The sequence below is a fragment of the Sorex araneus genome, chromosome 9 (genome assembly GCF_027595985.1).
Source record: "Sorex araneus isolate mSorAra2 chromosome 9, mSorAra2.pri, whole genome shotgun sequence".
NCBI classification, from domain to species: Eukaryota; Metazoa; Chordata; class Mammalia; order Eulipotyphla; family Soricidae; genus Sorex; species Sorex araneus.
The window spans coordinates 4,991,311-5,009,334 of NC_073310.1; the positions used below are offsets into that span (position 1 = coordinate 4,991,311).

The 18,024-nt window shown below is 52.1% G+C and overlaps 1 protein-coding gene across 1 annotated transcript; it reads right to left on the bottom strand.

Moving 5' to 3' along the window:
- Window positions 1-6,819: 6,819 nt before the first annotated feature.
- Window positions 6,820-11,827, bottom strand: RPL6 (ribosomal protein L6). The gene is made up of 7 exons (XM_004611060.2): window positions 11,807-11,827; window positions 10,725-10,961; window positions 10,227-10,325; window positions 9,691-9,834; window positions 8,452-8,500; window positions 7,461-7,645; window positions 6,820-7,012 (listed from the first exon to the last, which is right to left on the bottom strand). Exons 2-7 carry the CDS (start codon window positions 10,959-10,961, stop codon window positions 6,860-6,862), a joined length of 867 nt encoding a protein of 288 aa, XP_004611117.1. The 5' UTR covers window positions 11,807-11,827; the 3' UTR covers window positions 6,820-6,859.
- Between the last annotated feature and the right edge of the window lie 6,197 nt (window positions 11,828-18,024).

The window sequence follows — 18,024 nt, forward strand, 5'->3', positions numbered from 1 at the left end:
TAGCACAGCGGGTAGGGCGTTTGCCTTGCATGCGGACAACCCAGGTTCAATTCCCAGCATCCCATGTGGTCCCCTGAGCACCGCCAGGGGTAATTCCTGAGTGCAGAGCCAGGAAGCCAGGAGTGACCCCTGTGCATTGCCGGGTGTGACCCAAAAAGCAAATATATATATATATATATATATATATATATATATATATATTGATGTGGGGGACCAGTCCCCAGATTTCCTGATCACTCCAGCTCCCACCCGTCAGTAGCCTGCTCTTTGTAACCAAGTGCCTCTCTTTCTTGTTCTAGAAAACTGTTTCTTGACAGGCAGCCTCTCCAGTGCGGCAGCCTCTCCATGTCTGGCGTGCAGCGGACCCTGATTTGATCCCAGCGCTACGGATGCTTCCCCAGGCACTGCCAGGAGTGACCCTGAGCACAGCCCCGGACACTGCTGCGAGAGGCCCCACTCAAAAAAATAATAATTATAGAAGGTGGAAGGGAAACGCACGGCGAGCTAGTGCAGCACGGAGGGCCCTGGCCTTGGGTGCTGCCGATCTGGGTTCAATCCCTGGCATCCTATATGGTCCCCTGAGCACCACCAGGAGTGATTCCTGAGTGCAGAACCAGGAGGAGGAACCCTGAGCCTTGCCGGGTGTGGCCAAAACAAAACAAAACAAAAACATAGAACAAAAAAAAGTAAAATCAGGTCCAAGCCACGAGATGCCTCAAAGGACTAGCGGGCTAGCTTTGTGTGTGAGAACCCCAGTTTTATTTTTTTTATTATTATTATATTTTTTGCTTTTTGGGTCACACCTGGCTATGCACAGGGGTTACTCCTGGCTCATGCACTAAGGAATTACTCCTGGCGGTGCTCAGGGGACCATATGGGATGCTGGGAATCCAACCCCAGTTTTAAACCCTAGGCCCACATGGTTCCCCAGCACGGCCAGGGCTAATCCCTGATCTCTGAACTATGATACTGGGTGTGATCCTCAAGCAAACAAACCAGAGTAAATCCAGGACCGGGGCACGTTGTTGTTCAGTGTCAGAGTGTTTGTCTTGCATGTGTAGAGGCTCTGGGTTCCATGCCCAGCGCCACAAATCAATAATAAATAAATAAAATAGCTGGTCAAAGCAAATGGTTGCTATAAGAGCAATACAACAAATGAGAGAGAGAAAGAGAGAGGGAAAATTGCAATTTCATGCAATCCTCATGACAACCTTCCGAGTAAAAGCAACAGGAATAGCTCCACGTTCCTCCAGGAAGCCAAGTTAAGTTGCTCCATGTCCCAATAAATTAACATCAAAGACCAGATTCGCTCAGGTCTGCCAGATCCTGCAATCCCAGGCTCCCTGGGATCTGTAAAGAAAACCAAATCTGTGCATTGCCAGGTGTGACCCACACCTGGGGCTGGAGCGATATAGCACAGCAGGTAGGGCATTTGCCTTGCACGCTACCAACCCAGGTTCGATTCCGAGCATCCCATATGGTCCCATATGGTTCAATGGGACCATATGAATTACGCTAGGGGTAATTCCTGAGTGCAGAGCCAGGAGTGACCCCTGGAGCAATAGCTCAGTGGGTAGGGCATTTGCCTTGCACGCGGCCGACCCGGGTTAGATTCCCAGCATCCCATATGGTCCCCTGAGCACCGCCAGGGGTGATTCCTGAGTGCAGAGCCAGGAGTGACCCCTGTGCATCGCCAGGTATGACCCAAAAAGCAAAAAAAAAAAAAAAAAGAAAAAAGAAAAAGAAAAAACCAAAGCCAGAGCTGGAGCGATAGCACAGCGGGCAGGGCATTTGCCTTGCACGCAGCTGGCCAGGGTTCGATTCCCAGCATCCCATATGGTCCCCCAAGCACCACCAGGAATAATTCCTGAGTGCAGAGCCAGGAGTACATTGCCAGGTATGACCCAAAAGCAAACCAAAAATAACTAAATAAATTTTTAAAAAATAAGAAAATCAAGCCTTTCATTTCTTCTGCTTACAACTTCCACATCTAATGGCAACTTTCACAGTTTTACAGACCCAGTCTTGGGAATTTCAGTCATCTTGGGTAGCTCAGAGGAAAATTCTCCTCTCGTTGTTCTTCCAAGACTAGGAGTTCCTGTCCTTTATTCTGATGAACAAAAACAGCTCAGATCTAGGACTTCAAGTCTTCCAACCACCTAATGAATCATTATTTAATATTTTAGTGACAGTAATTAATTAGTCACAGGACTGCATGGCGGCCACTGTACAGTAATGAGACAGCTGATGAATGAATATTTATAGAATCCTCCCGGGGGGCAGGGGGAAAGACCATTTACTGGAACTTTTCAGAACAGTTCAGGAAGACAAAGAAATTCCCTGATCCGAAGAAGTCTTTTCTTGGGAGCCGGGGGGCTGAGGCCCAGTTTATTTTACTTTATTTTATTTTTGGCTTTTTGGGTCACACCCGGCAATGCTCGGGGGTTACTCCTGGTTTTGTAGTCAGTAATTGCTCCTGGAGGTGTTCTGGGATCGAACCCAAGTCAGCCGTGTGCAAGGCAAACACCCTCCCCGCTGCACTATCACTCCGGCCCCTGAGAGGCCTCGTTTAGCCAAAACAACACATACATGCACGCAGAAAGCAGCTCTCAGGAAAGATTTATGGTTCGTGACTTTTTGGCTTTGGAGCTAACTGTCCAATTGTCCCAGACACCCTTTCATGGAAGAACTGGAGGGTCAGGATGAAAAACGGACCAAGAGAAGTTGCAGGCTGGAGAACACGAAGGAGGACCGGCTCTCTGCAGGCGGGCCTCAGTGGGCCCCCGGAGGCCTCTTCCCACGGGAGGGTGAGCTTGTTGATGGGGACCATGTCCCAGTTGCCCCAGCGTGACACGCCGCTCACTGGCCTTGGTTCAGGCTGGGTCCCTTTGGATCTGGCGGTCTCTCTCTCCCTGCTGGCTCTCTGTACCCGCTCACTGTCTAAAACGCTTCTGTCATCCTTCTGGCACATTTCTGGGCCAGCCACGGAAATGTGAGTGTGTTGTGAAGATAAGTAGGTTCCGATAGACCTTAGTAGAGCTTGAAATAGCTTTAAACTAGGCAGCCATGTAATGTACTGGACTGCATGCAGGAGGCCGGGGTCCGATTCCTGACCGGCAAGGGTGGTGAATGACTGCAGAGCACAGAGACACGAGTAGCCCAAGTGCTGTTCTGGGTAGCTCAAAAAAGCAAAAACCAACACACCAACCAACAAAAATAAATCAGCAAAACACCAAAGCAATTTGTTAAGTTTGAAGGTTTTTCAAAACACAGGGGAAGGGGCCGGAGCGATAGCACAGCGAGTAGGGCGTTTGCCTTGCACACGGCTGACCCGGGTTCGATCCCCGACATCCCATATGGTCCCCCAAGCTCCGCCAGGAGTAATTCCTGAGTGCAAAGCCAGGAGTAACCCCTGAGCATCGCTGGGTGTGACCCCCCCAAAAAAAAAGCAAAAAAAAAAAAAACACAGGGAAAAAAACCCATAAGCACACATATGCTAATCACACACACACACACACACACACTCTCTCTCTCTCTCTCTGTCACACATACAAATACACTCATACTCACAAATATACTCACACTCAATACACAAATATACTCACATCCACTCACACTCGTACATAAACATTCACTCGCTCACACTCACATGCACTCACACGTACTCTCACAAGCACACTCGCATTCACACTCACATGCTCACACACACACACACACACACACACACACATCACACACTCACAGACTGACGCCCCCAATACAAGCACGGTCTCACTCATTCTGAACCCTCACACCCGCACTGCGGGGAGTCTGCTTGTTATACACACACACCCTGCGAGGGAGCAGGGAAAGGAAGGTGGATAAACGCTATCAGGGAGCAGAGAGGGAGAGATCCTCCTTGGAGCACCCCAAGATCACCCTTAGGGATAAGAAGTCTCCACAGCTGGATTATTCGGTGGAGCGGGCGCAGCTCCCAGCCGCGGCACCGCAGCGCCCCCTCGCGGGCACCACGGGCCCTGCTGCTGCAGCAAATTTCATCCCGATTTTGCAAATTTGCCCTCAATCCCTTGCTGCAAAATTTAGTTGAAGGGAGGTAGCCCCCGGCGGGGGTGATGTTGCAAAAAGCTGAAGCAGCGGTTCAAGCCCTGGCATGGCAGTCACCGAGTATGGGCAGAAATCACCCACTCCGAGTTTCAGGCCAGGTGGAGCCTCTAAGCCTCTAACCTGGGATGTGGCCCCAAACCTGAAAGCAAATCAAGAATGGTGGCGGCCAGAAAGGGAAAGTGGACCCGGTGGACGATGAGTTTCCACGAGGGGAAGAGCAAGTGCTACTGCTTCCGTCCAGCTCTATCTACCCTTGGGATGAGGAGCCCTCTCAGGAGGGGTGAGGAGCTGGGGAGAGGATGGTGACACGGTGATGCTCTGGGCTCCACCCCTGGCTTCAAGCACCCCTGGGAACTCTCAGGCACCGACCTGGGACTAGCAGTCAAGCAGCACTGGGTGTAGCCCAGGTGCACCTGCAACCCCAACACTGCTCTAACTCCCCCCTCCCTCCCCAACACCCAGCTCCTAGGAGGACCCTAAGTTTCGCACCCAGATTTTGGGTTTTTATGTTTAGGTTTGGGGGCCACATCTGGCAGTGCTCAAGGCTTACACCTGCACTGCACTCAAGGTTCACTCCTCGGGGGGCATCTGGGGCGCCAGGGACCAAGTGGTCTCGTCGCTGTCCCATGTCTCAACCCTCATTTCCTGCAGTCATCCTCGAATTCCTCCGCCGATGAAGACAACCGTCGGACATAGAGGCGTGGCTCATCCACTGTGGGTGCTGTCAGCCAACCACCGGGTGATCTGGGACTCAGTGCAGGTGTTCGACCTGGCACAGACCCTCCACGATAGGGTCCTGCACTGCCAGCTGCTCGACAACCTCCGGGCACACGCCATCCACCTCAAGGAGATCAACCTGAGGCCGCTGATGTCCCAGGTGCTGCCCAGAGACACAGGCAGGTGCGTGTTTGTTAGTGCGCAGATCGTTACAACATGCCGGCCGACCAAAGTTTACATTCGGTAGCCTGGGAACACCTGTAAAGGTGATTAGAGGCCGCCCCAAAAGCCTTCGTCCCTCTCAAAGAGCCCAGCAAGCTACTGAGAGTATCCCGCCGGCATGGTAGAGCCTGGCAAGCTACCCATGGCGTATTTGACATACCAAAAACAGTAACACTGGTCCTCATTCCCCTGACCCTGAAAGAGCCCCCAATACGCCATCAAGCTACACTAGCACGCGACAGGGATGAATGGAGACGTTACTGGCACCCGCTCAAGCAAATTGATGAACAACGGGATGATGGTGATACAGTGACAAAGACAAAGAGCCTGGTGTCCATGTTGAGGCCACTTTACTGTAGTTTTTTTGTGGGGGAGGTGGAGGGGTTGGGCCACACCCAGTGACCCTCAGGACTTAAATCTATTGCCTCTCCGAGAATGGCCCTCTGACAACAGGACCATCAGCACATTTCCAGGAATATGGGAATTGGAAGCCTTCAGAAAAGTTCCAGGAATAGGGGCTGGAGCAATAGCACAGCGGGCAGGGCATTTTCCTTGCACATGGCCAACCCGGGTTTGATTCCCAGCATCCCATATGATCCCCTGAGCACTGCCACCACCAGAATTCCTGAGTGTACAACCAGGAGTAACCCCTGTGCATCCAGGGGTGTGACCCAAAAAGCAAAAAAAAAAAAAAAAGTTCCGGGAATATAGGAATGGGAAGCTTTCAGAAAGCGTTAACTGTAATGTGACACCAGTTGTACCTATTGATTCAAATTAAGATTTTCATTGGAATCAGATCACTTGAAATAAGCATGGTGGTGTTTCTGGGAAGCACTTTGGCCAGTAAGCCCTGAGCAGTCCGATGTGGCCAAAAAAAAACTATGCCTTTTGCATTTTCACTCTAGAGCTGGACATATGGAACCTCCACAGATGATTTTGAGGGTCACACCCAATGGTGCTTAGGGCGGATTCCTGGCTCTGTGCTCAGGGATCATTTCTAGCCAGAATCGGGAACCATATGTGGTTCTGGGACCTAACCTGGGTAGGTCATGCGTAAGCCAAGACCCACCTGTCTACCACCACTCAGGCGCCACTTATTGAGGGGGGAAGTTGGGATCATACCTGGCAGTGCTGAGATTACTCCTGGCCACACACTCAGGGGTCACTCCTGCCTGGGGAGCATATAGGGCACCAGGACTGAACCAAGGTCCCAAAGCACCATCATTCTACGGGGACTGCTGTGTGCAAGGCAAGTGCCCTCCCCACTGCACCATCTCCCAGGCCCCCAGATGCGGAAATGGGGCCCAGTCTGAGTAATGCCCCTGGTTCCATTCCTGGCACTGCACAGTCCCTCTGCAATACCAGGGAGCATTCACTGCCGAGCACAGTGACACACTCAGCCCCCTACAAACTGCTGGGTGAGACCCGTTTCAGCAAAGGAGCCCTTTATTCAGGACACCTGATGGGCAGCGACTAGAGAATTGAACAGGTCACATTTGTGTTCTATCTGGGCACACACTTTGTGCTCAAAGTTTACTCCTGGTGGCACTCAGGGAACTACATGGGTGCCAGGCAAAAAAGCTGGTGTGCAAGGCAAGCGCCCACCCGCTCTTCTATCTCGCCGGCCCCGGCTGTCTCGCACTAGCAGCCACCGAGAATGCTGCTGCCGGGCCCCGGAAATGGGCTCTCAGGGCTGGGCGAGCAGCCTAGCTGGAGAGGTTCCGACCCACCCAGCCCCACCACCGCGCCTCTGGGCACATAAGAATAAGACACAGAGAAAGTGGATCCATGATTTAATGAGGTGCTTGTAAGAAAGTTAGAACACCAATTTGTGAGGATAGACTCCGTTGGAGAGTGCGAACACAGAGCGCAGGTAGCCCTGGAGTTGAGGAACAGCTTTGACCTTGGGCAGAATTTGTGAGTCCACTGTCTTCTGATCAGCCTTGCGCTGCTCTGTGAGCTCGTATTTCTTTAAGAAAGAAAAAAAACATGATTTAAACACAGGGCATGAGCACCAAACCCTGTCACCAACTAAAGAACACGGTAAAGGCAGTTTTGATTATCCTTTCCTGGGAAAACTGAATTATGACCCAATACATTGGAGCTTTCATGCATCACTTTAACACAGGACTCATCACAGGTGAGCGCAAATCCCCAAGAGAGCAACCAGCAATTCAGGGCCGCACCAAAACCTCAGGCTTCCAGCTGCGTCCAAGTTTCCATCAACTACTGAATTTAGGAATGTATTTCCTAAGCTAGTTCTCATGACCTGCACATACATTTTTGGCTTTGGTTAGCGACTCTCCGAAGCTCAAATTCAGACTTTGAGCCGCCCCCTTGCCTGTCCTGCAATTCTTCCAACTAGCTTGCCCGAGGGAGGCCGGGTCCGAGAGCGCGAGACAGAAATAGACACTCACCTCTTTCTCTGTGTCGAAGATCTCACCTTCCTGGTGCCTGGGCTTTCGCAGCTTCTTCTTTTTGAAGTAAGCATCAGTGAGATGTTTTGGGATTTTCACACCACTGAGATCAACTTTGGTGGAGGTGGCGATGACGAATTTCTGGTGTGCTCTACGCAGGGGGACGCGATTGAGGCACAGAGGCCCTAGGGCAGGAGAAATACATTTGATGGAGACAGGACAGTGGGCAGGGCGCGCCCCCTGCACAACCAGGTATCTACTGGGCACCCCAGAGCCCCAGAGCCAGGCCAGGAACGATCCCTGAGTGCAGAGCCAGGAATAAAATCCCGAGCACTGTGGAATGTGGCCCCTAAACAGCAAAACCGACGGAGAGGGCAAAGTCTCACCAGCAAATAAATATTCATGATGCTGAATGGATCTGGAGGAATCTGTGTTAAATTTTTCTGAAGAAACACCAAATTATTTTCTACCAGCGTCAAGGACTTTTCGGTAACTCAAATCACTTAAGAGTGGGAACAAAACGTGGTCACTGGGGCTGGAGCGATAGCACAGCGGGTAGGGCATTTGCCTTGCAAGTGGCCGACCCGGGTTGATTCCCAGCATCCCATATGGTCCCCTGAGCACCGCCAGGAGTAATTCCTGAGTGCATGAGCCAGTAGTGACCCAAAAAGCAAAAACAAAAACAAACAAAAAAATGCGTCACCAACACAAGCTGACCGACCACAAAGCTCCAAGGACAGATTTAAACCCCACAAAAGCCTGCTGGCCTACTGACCCCTTCCAACATGCTGCATGTACGGGCAGTTACTTGGGGATGTTGCCACATCAAATTTAAAAACCTGCTTACTCAGGATTTATGTAATGGGGGAGTGGAGCACAGAACCTCACAAGCCTGACATTTCCACGTAGGTGAACGGCAGCATTGGTGGGAAGTACTTTTGAAGCTCAAGTGTCAGAGGAAAAAAAGAAAAAGACCCAAGACCCTTCTTACCAGTCACAAGGAGTAAGCCACTGTCCAGCTGCTTCAGGAAAACCACCCTCTGGAAACCAAGCAGAGGCGTTAGTTCTGCAGTCTTTCTGCACGGCCCACGGCGCCAAGCACCCAACTCAAGGCCTCACACACTTGAGGGGGCACTTCACTGAGCCCCCCAGAAACCCAACCCTCAGGGCCAGAGTGAGAGCACAGCCGGCACGGCACTGGCCTGACACATGGGGGTCCCTGGCTCCATCTCTGGCAGCCACCGCGCTCCCCACGCGGCCAAGCCCTGAGTACTGAGTGTGGTCCCCGACCAAACCCCACTCCCGAAGAAAGACCAAACGCGCAACCAATTGCCATTTGGTTAGGAAGGAGCCGAGAGACCGTAAAGCAGGTAGGGTGCTTGCCCTGCAGTGGCTGACCCAGGCTGAACCCCTCTCACCCATGTGGTACCCCAAGCCTGCGGGGAGCAAGCCCCAAGATCCGCCAGGTGGAGGCCAAAACCAAAAATAAATTTGTTTAGGGAAGGAAAGCATTTTCGGGGCCAGGGTTATGCCTCAGTCAAAAACTACCTGGTCTGATCACAGGAGAGCTGAGTTGCTACGGGCACCCCCCCCACACACACAAAAATCTACACAAGTACACACTCAGAAGCTCTGGCACCAGATGAAAGAAAGGGCTGTAATCAAGACTGTAGGGAGCGGGGTTGGAGCGACAGCACAGCGGGGAGGGCGTTTGCCTTGCACTCGGCCAACCCAGGTTCCATTCCCAGCATCCCATACAGTCCCCTGAGCACCACCAGGAGTAATTCTTGAGTGCAGAGCCAGGAATAACCCCTGTGCACTGCCAGGTGTGACCCAAAAAGCCAAAAAGGGGGAAAAAAAAGTAGGGGGTACTTGATGGTAAATACATTTCAAGGCAGGGCCCAGTGGACAGTACAGCAAATGGGGCACTTGCCTCGCACAAGGCCGACCTGGTTCACACGCCCAGGAATAATCACGGAGTGCAGATGCCCCTTGAGCATCACTGGATGCGCCCTCCTCACCCCAAATATTCCCCGGCACAAAGTGGCACCCTGGGAGATGGCCCGCCGGGTTGGATGGAGCACACCCATGCAGACAGTCCCGACATAACCAACACAATCAAGGAACCCGGCATTCACGTCACACGGGGAGGCCACCAGGCTGTCATTAGGTGTCACGTCCCCCAAGACTCGGACACCAGAACACCCCAGTCTCCGCCGCGCCCCCTCACCTTGCCTCTGTGGCGCCCGGTGAGGATGATCAGGACCGTTCCCGGAGTGATGCTGGCGCGCAGCCTCCGCACGTGCTGACTGAAGGGCTTCTTGCCGTGGCTCAGCAGCTTCCGGGGCACGTCCTCAGTGGGGTAGTACCTAGGCTGCACAGTCCGGGGGCTCAGGTCACCGAACCCACGAATGAAAAACTCGTGGGAGAGCTGATGCTTTGGCACTACCCATTTCTCCTCTCTCGGCAAGGAGCAAGTGCTCCTGCAAACCTTTGCTTGGGGAACACAGGGTGGCATCCACCTCACTGGGGGCCGTGTCCAGATCATGCCTGCTCACGAGGCAGGCTCTCCCACTACATACCACCCCGACTTTTCTGGGGTCCCCTTGCCTACAGCTACACTGAAGAATGACTTGCTTCCAGCCAAACCACATGCCTCAGGACAACATGGCTTCCAGTTCCCCCAGAAGGGGAAACGAATCCTTCGCTTCGACTCAGTGGATGTCCCGCTCGCCCCTCGCTAACCCCGGCCAGGCCCACACTTACCATCTTGCGTAGCTTCACCACCCGGGTGCCGCCATTCTTGTCGCCACCGACTGGCTTTCTGACTGTAGCAAGAACCCTCTCCTTCTTCTTCTTCTCAATCTATCAGGGACACAAACGCACCAGAGAGTTAGAAGCTGGGGCCAGAGCAATAGCACAGTGAGGCGGGCATGTGCCCTGCACCCAACTGTCCAGGGTTCCATCCCCGGCCTCCAGCACTTCCAGGAGATAATTCCTGAGCGCAGAGCCAAGAGAAACTCCTGACCATCGCTGAGATGATCCAAAAAGGAAAAAAAAAGTTAGAAGCGGACATTTTGCTGGGTGGTTTTTGGTTCATACCCAGTGGTGTTCCCCCTCGCTCCTGTCAAGATTCAGGAATCATACGCCATGCTGGGATGGAACCCGGGCAGGCTGCACGCAGGCAAGCACCCTTCCCGCTGCACCTTGGACCAGATATTTTAAAGACCTAGACAGGACCTCCAGTGGTGCCGAGCCCCTTACCTTGGACTTGGCAGTGGAGTACTTCCTCTTGTACAGGGCCTTCCTGGAGTACATGGCAGACCGGGAGTACCGGCCAATCCCGCGGACAAGGACCGGGTTGCGGCTGCAGTGGGGTTTCCCCTTCTTCGGCGTCTTAGCCTTGGGGTTACGGCTCTTCTTAACCTTGCCATCTGGGCCGGCAGTCTTGGGCCCGGGTTTCTTCTTAGCAGCCGGCTTCTCCGCCTTTTCACCCGCCATCTACAGACATGTGAAAATCTAAATGCTTCACCCATCACTTCGGAAAAGGCTATAAGAACACGGACCAACTCCGCTGGCTCATCGCTCCGGGGAGCTGACACATCCCAACCCCCCACGCTGGCTCATCTCTACCGATCCCCCAATGGCACACGGTAATGAACCTCAACCATGATCTTACACCCGTTCAGTGTGGAAGTTAAGTGTAGGGGTGGCAAGTCGCAGGGGCATTGTTACTGTTCTTTGGCAATTTACAACTCGTTGACACCGAGCCTTTTAATAAATTAAAAAAAAAAATCCAGGAAGCAGCATGGCTGCAACGTCAAAAACTTTGCTTCCAAAGTCTATGGGGAAGACCGTGCCATCGAGGCAAGCCGGTTTGGCGAGGGAAGAGTCCGAACCTGCCCGAACTCGGCCCCGATTGGAGAGTGCAAAGCCCGCGGGGCCACTCCCGGCCGGCGGCCAGGAGAACCCCGAGCCCGGCCTCGGTTCCAAACCCCAACGTGGCTGCCACCGGCCCAGGGGCCTCCTCCTGGAACCTGGGCCCAGGATGCCGGAGCACGCGCGCCCATCAGCCGGACCCTCCGGACCCACTCGCCGCGGTCCACGTCCGAGGCTCCGCTCCCGGCCCCGAGAGGGCAGGCGCGCACTCGGGGCCCGCGTCCACCTCACCCTCGGGACCCACGTCAACCCGAGCCGGGACGGGAAATGGCGCGTCCGGAGGCCTTTCGAGTGGCTCCGAGCATATCGGACGCCCGCAACGCGCCGATGCGATGCCGTCCTGCTCGGGATGGCGAGGGATTGAGGTTCAGGGACGCAATCTTCCGGAGACGACCCGCCATTCTTACCTTGCAAGACGGGAAAGAGAACTAAGGCTCCGGCTTCCGGTCTATAAGCAATCACGGGCGGGGTCACGGCTCACTTCCTTCCGGGGCAGAGCATCATGGGTAACGTAGTTTTTTCTCTTTAAAGGCGCTAGCTGGGCGCTGGAGCTATTGCACCACGGGTAGGGCGTTTACCTTGCACGCGGTGGACCCGGGTTCGATTCCCAGCATCACATATGGTCCCCCGAGCACCACCAGGAGTGATTCCTGAGTGCAGAGCCAGGGGTAACCCCTGTGCATCGCCGGGTGTGACTCAAAAAGCAAAAACGAACAACAAAAACAATAACAAAAAAGACACTAGCTAGTCGCCGAAGCGATGCAGCTGGGAAACACTTGCCTTGCACGCGGCTGCCCCGGGCTTGATTCCCGGCATCTCATATGATCCCTGCGCGGGGCCAGAAGTGATCGATCCCTGAGCATAGAGTCAGGAATAAGCCCTGAGCAGCTCTGGGCGTAGCCCGACCCCCTCCTGGGAGCTGGCTCAAGGTGCTAAGTGCTTTCTTTGCACCTACAGGCACTCGGTGTAATCCCAAACCCGACAAACAAAGACTCAAACGAAAAACCAAGGGAGGGACAAAAGCCATAGTATTGAAGGACCCCAGAGGACTGGGTTCAATCCCTGGCATTTCCATATGGTGTCTTGAGCTCACCAGGAGTAATTCCTGAGTTGCAGAGCCAGGAGTCACCCCTGTGCATCTCCGGGTGTGACCCCAAAACAACCCCTCACCCCCGGAAACCAAAACCAAACAATAAACGACAGGAGGGGACACTGATAGGATAGTAGGTAAGGTGCTTGCCTTGCAGGCAAGTGACCCAAGTTCAGTCCCTGCCACCCCATATTGGTTCCCTGAGACCCACTAGGAGTGATTTCTGAGGGCAGAGGAGAAAGCCATGAGCACCATAGGGTTTGGCGCCAATCCCCCTAGAAAAATAATTTAAAATATATCCCACGGCAGAGCATGGCAAGCTACCCGTGGCATACTCCATATGCCAAAAACAGTAACAAGAAGTCTCACAATGAAGATGTTACTGGTGCCTGCTCGAGCAAATCGATGAGCAATGGGATATAAATATATATTTAAATACATAGATATATAGGAGATTGAAGAGATGGTGCAAAGGACTTGAGCACAGGCTTTGTTTGCATTCCTAACGCCACCCTGTGGTCCCCCAAGCACCGCTGGGTGAGACCCCTTCCCTAACAGCACCTGGCACTCCTAACACACACACACACACACACACACACGTGGACACACATACGCACACGCACAAATACCCCTCCAGGGGAAAAAAGTTACTTATTTCAAATGCACCGAAAAAAGAGTAGCTCTTGGGCTGGAGCCATGGCACAGTGGGTAGGGCGTTTGCCTTGCATGCGGCCGATCCAGGTTCGAACCCCAGCATCCCATATGGATGATCCCTGAGCACCCTGAGCATCCCTGAGCACCGCCAGGAGTAATTGTTGAATGCAGAGCCAGGAGTAACCCCTGTGCATTGCCGGGTGTGACCTGAAAAGCAGAAGAAAAAAAAGGAATAGTTCTTTATCTCTGAAAATGTAGGATAGAATTTTGTGAAAGAGTTGATTTTTGTGTGTGATTCCCCCACGCCCCTCGCCCCCACCACCCGAGGTACTCGGGCTGTTTTTGACTCTGCACCCATGCGCACAGTCTGTTAGTCTATCTCTCCTGACCCTTCACATGGGATTTGGAAGAATTAAATATAAACTTAACAGATGAGACTGATAACCGGAACAATAAATGCAAGAAGCATGGAGGCATACAGGAGCATGATTGTCTAACGCTGCTGCATCAATATCGGACCACTTTGTATTCCTTTCTTCATTTCTAAAATCGGGATATCAAAGTAGCTAACTCACAGTGCTGTTAAGTTGGATGTTCAAAATCACTAAGAACAGTGTTGTATGCACGGTCAGTGCTAGGTAAACCTCAGATGCTTCCCCATCACCACCACCATCATCTCATCAGCCTAGCTGTTGATGAAATCCTTCCCTTCACCAAGTATTGGGCTGAAGTTTATGCACCAGGGATAATAGGATGCTATCTACTCCACAGCCTGTTACCTGCCTTGCTTACCTAACTTAATCCTCTCAACATCCTACAAAGAATGCTATCACATAATCTGAGGCTAAAGGAGGTTAAAGAACTTGTTCATGCCATGTATTTGATTACTCTTCCTTTTTGCTTTTTGGGTCACACCTGGCTATGCACAGGGGTTACTCCTGGTTATACACTCAGGAATTGCTCCTTGCGGTGCTCGGGGGACCATATGGGATGCTGGGAATCGAACCCAGTTTAGCTGCATGCAAGGCAAATGCCCTACCTGCTGTACTGTTGCTCTGGCCCCTTGATTACTCTCTTTTAAGGGCTTTTTTTTTTTTTTTTTTTTTTTTTTTTTTGCTTTTTGGGTCACACCCAGCGATGCTCAGGGGTTACTCCTGGCTTTGCACTCAGGAATTGCTCCTGGCAGTGCTTGGGGGACCATATGGGATGCCGGGGATCGAACCCGGGTCGGCCGCGTGCAAGGCAAATGCCCTACCCGCTGTGCTATCGCTCCGGCCCTCTTTTAAGGGCTTTTAGTGTGATGGGAATAGTACTTGGGGCCTCATACCCTGTACTATATCACTGAGCTATAGCCCCCACCGGGAGGTAATTGTTTATATCCATTGTATCACTGTCATCCCGTTTTTCATCAATTTATTCCAGCTGGCACCAGTAACGTCTCTATTACATTCATCCCTGAGATTTTAGCAGCCTCTCTCTCCTTACTCGTCTTTCCCAATGATTGGAGGCTCTTGCAGGGTCAGGGGAATGAGACCTATCATTACTATTTTTGGCATATCAAATACGCCACAGGTAGCTTGCCAACTTTTGCTGTGCAGGAGGGATACTCTCGGTAGCTTGCCGGGCTCTTCGAGAGGTATGTATATATGTTTTACTGTATTTGGGATATGAATACGCCACGGGGAGCTTGCCAGGCTCTCCCGTACAGGCAATAGACTCTTAGTAGCTTGTCAGGTTCTCTAAAAAGGAGAACTAGGCTATTAGATGTCGCTTCCGGGAGCTTGGTTTTATAGACTCTGGATGTTGGCCGTTGATGGGATAACACGGGTGCTGGGGACAGTTTCTGGGTGTGACCGCCTAGCTACTGGAAAATGGGGGATCTGGGTGGAAGAAGCCCAGTTCCAATCTGAGCAGCCTTGGAGATCTCGGCCCCGGGTCCTGGGTTCATATTATAACTGAAAATTAGAATAAGGGCTGGGGAGAGTATACAGGATGTAAGGCCTAGTTTGATCCCTGACATTACATGTGGCCTCCCCCAGCATAACCAGGGATACATGTGGTCTCCCCGAGGTTAATCTTGAGCCCAGAGCCAGGAATGGCCCCTGAGTACACCTGGGAGTGACCAAAAATATCCCTCATCTTCATACCGCCCTAGGAGGAGGAGAAAGAAATCACTGAAAGAATATCCTTTGTCAGTGTTTGTTTTGGAGCCATATACAGTGTGTTAGGGACCCTTCCTGGCTTTGTACTTAGGGATCCGTCCTGGCAGTGCTCTGGGAACCACTCGTGGTGCCAAGGGTTGAGATGGAGCTGGCTGCATGCAGGGCCAGCATCTTTTTTTTTTTTTTTTGCTTTTTGGGTCACACCCAGCGATGCACAGGGATTACTCCTGGCTGTGCACTCAGGGACCACCCCTGGCGGTGCTCAGGGGACCATATGGGATGCTGGGAATCGAACCCGGGTCGGCCGCGTGCAAGGCAAACGCCCTACCCGCTGTGCTATCACTCCAGCCCCAGGGCCCGCATCTTAACCTCCGCACCGTGTCCCCAGCCGAGCCCAAGTGAGGCATTTGTTAATTTGAATTGTCCGCGCTCTCCCCGACTGGTGGCTGGTGGCAGAATTTTCCCCATGGGCTTTCTTCTGCTCCTAATCACCTGCTTTGCGACTGCATCCCCACGGGAAGCTTGGAGACATTTCCTGGCTCTAGCTGAGTGAGCATACAAATGCTCAGGCTGAAGGCTTCCAAGAGTGCAGTGGAATGTTCCAGACCTGTAGTGGCTGGAGAGTTGTCCTGCCTGCTAAACTCTATTGCTTCCAAATACATTTACTTTCCATCCAGATATAGGATGAATGGGATTCCTCTCCATTTTAGGATTATTCAAGTGTCCAAGCATATCATCTTAAAAGAGTAAAAGTATGATTGCTTTTTTGCTTTTTCTTTTTCACAAAAGTGTTAGTTTTATTTGTCCAGTTTCCAAAGGAAAGCACCTTTGATTTTTGCTTGTTTGCTGTTGTTGGGGCCATATCCAATGGTCACTCCTGGCTCTGCACTCAGGAATTACTCCTGGGATGCTGGGGGTTGACCCTTGGTCAGTTACATGCAAGGCAAACACCCTAATCCTCATACTATCTTTCCAGCCCCAGCAAGGCACCTTGGAGAAACTACTAGAGACATTCAGCTGAAAATGCTACAGAACGTTTAAGAGCGGCCATCGAAGTAAAAATATAAAAGAGCCCCCTCTGGTGTTGTGTTGTGGTATTGCAAGATGTACCAATCCCTTGTTTGCACATGTCATCAGCATCTTCATTATATAGTCAACATTTTATTAAGGAACTGGTGCAATACTTTTTTTTTTTTTGCTTTCTGGGTCACACCCAGCGATGCTCAGGAATGGCTCTACATTCAGGAATTACTCCTGGCCGTGACCATATGGGATGCTGGGAATCGAACCCGGGTCAGCCGTGTGCAAGGCAAAAGTCCTACCTGCTGTGCTATCACTCCAGTCCCGGAACTGGTGCAATTCTTTATTGTCATTCTTGGGAACACATTTGGCAGTGCATGAAGGGACCATGAAGCTGCTGTGGAACCTGGAGACTCACATATGCAAGGCAAGTTCTCTGCCTTGGAAGCCACACCCCAAGCCCTTCGAACTCGATTAATTACAAAGCAGCTAGTTTTGCAGAGTAAATCATTTTGTGCCTCAATGCAACCTCCCTTTAAGAGGAATTAAAGGCGAACTGAATGTCTTTTTTTATTGGGGGGGGTCATACCTGGCAGTGCTCAGGTTATTACTGGCCCTGGGCTCAGAAACTACTTCTGGCAGTGCTCAGGGGACTATATGGGATGCTGGAGATGGAACCTGGATCAGCCATGAGCAAGGCAAGCGCCCCACTGGGGCACTGGCCCTCAGGCTCTTGAATTGCTTCTTGTTTAGAAAACAAGAAAGGGAACACCGGGCCTCACACATGCAAGGCGGGTGCTATACTTTTGAGCTGTATTCCCGCCACTGTCCCCTTGAGTTATTTATAGATTACTCCTGCATCTGGGAGGGGTGGGGTGGGGGCATACGTGGCAGTTCTCAGGGCTGCCCTTGGCCCTGTGGGACTCAAGGGGCCGGAACAGGTGTATTTGTAAGGCAAGCACCTTAACTGCCCAACGATCTCTCAGGTCCCTGCTTTGAATCTACTCAGAGGTCATGCTTAGAGAAGTCTTTCATAACTGTCTTATTAAAAAAGATACTCTAGGGCTGGAGAGGGGAAGGCACTTGGCTTTCACATGGCCAATCGGTCCCCTGAGCACCTCCAGGAGTGAGCCAGGAGTGAGCCCCAAGGAGCACGGCTGGCTGTGGCCCAATCCTGCCCCAGCGCCAACAACGGTTCCTCTAGGACTTGGAAAACTGCTCTGCTCGGTGGGTAGAGTGCATTCCTGGCACCATTCTGTTCCTTTCCCCTGGCACAGGAAACGGGGTGGGGGAGAGAGACAGACAGACCAGAGAAAAGGGGAGGGAGAAGAGAGAAGGGGGGAGAGAGAGAGAGAGAGAGAGAGAGAGATTAAGGTACTTGCTTTGTATTCAGTTGACTCCAGACCCCGGCACCACCTGTGGTCTGGTGAACACTGCCAGGAATACCCCTGAACACAGCTGGGTGGGTCCCCCAACCCACCTACCTTCCACCCAGAGAGAAAGAAAAATGATCCCGGGCAAAGGAGAAAGATGGAAGTATTATCCTGGGTATTTCATTTTTCTTGACTGCTGTAGCTGCTTCCACGAGAACACGGGTATTTTTATTATTTATCAACTTATTTTGTTTTGGGACGACACCCGGCTGTGCTCGGAGATACACCCGGCAGCTCTCTAGGATGCTGAGGATCGACCCCCGGGT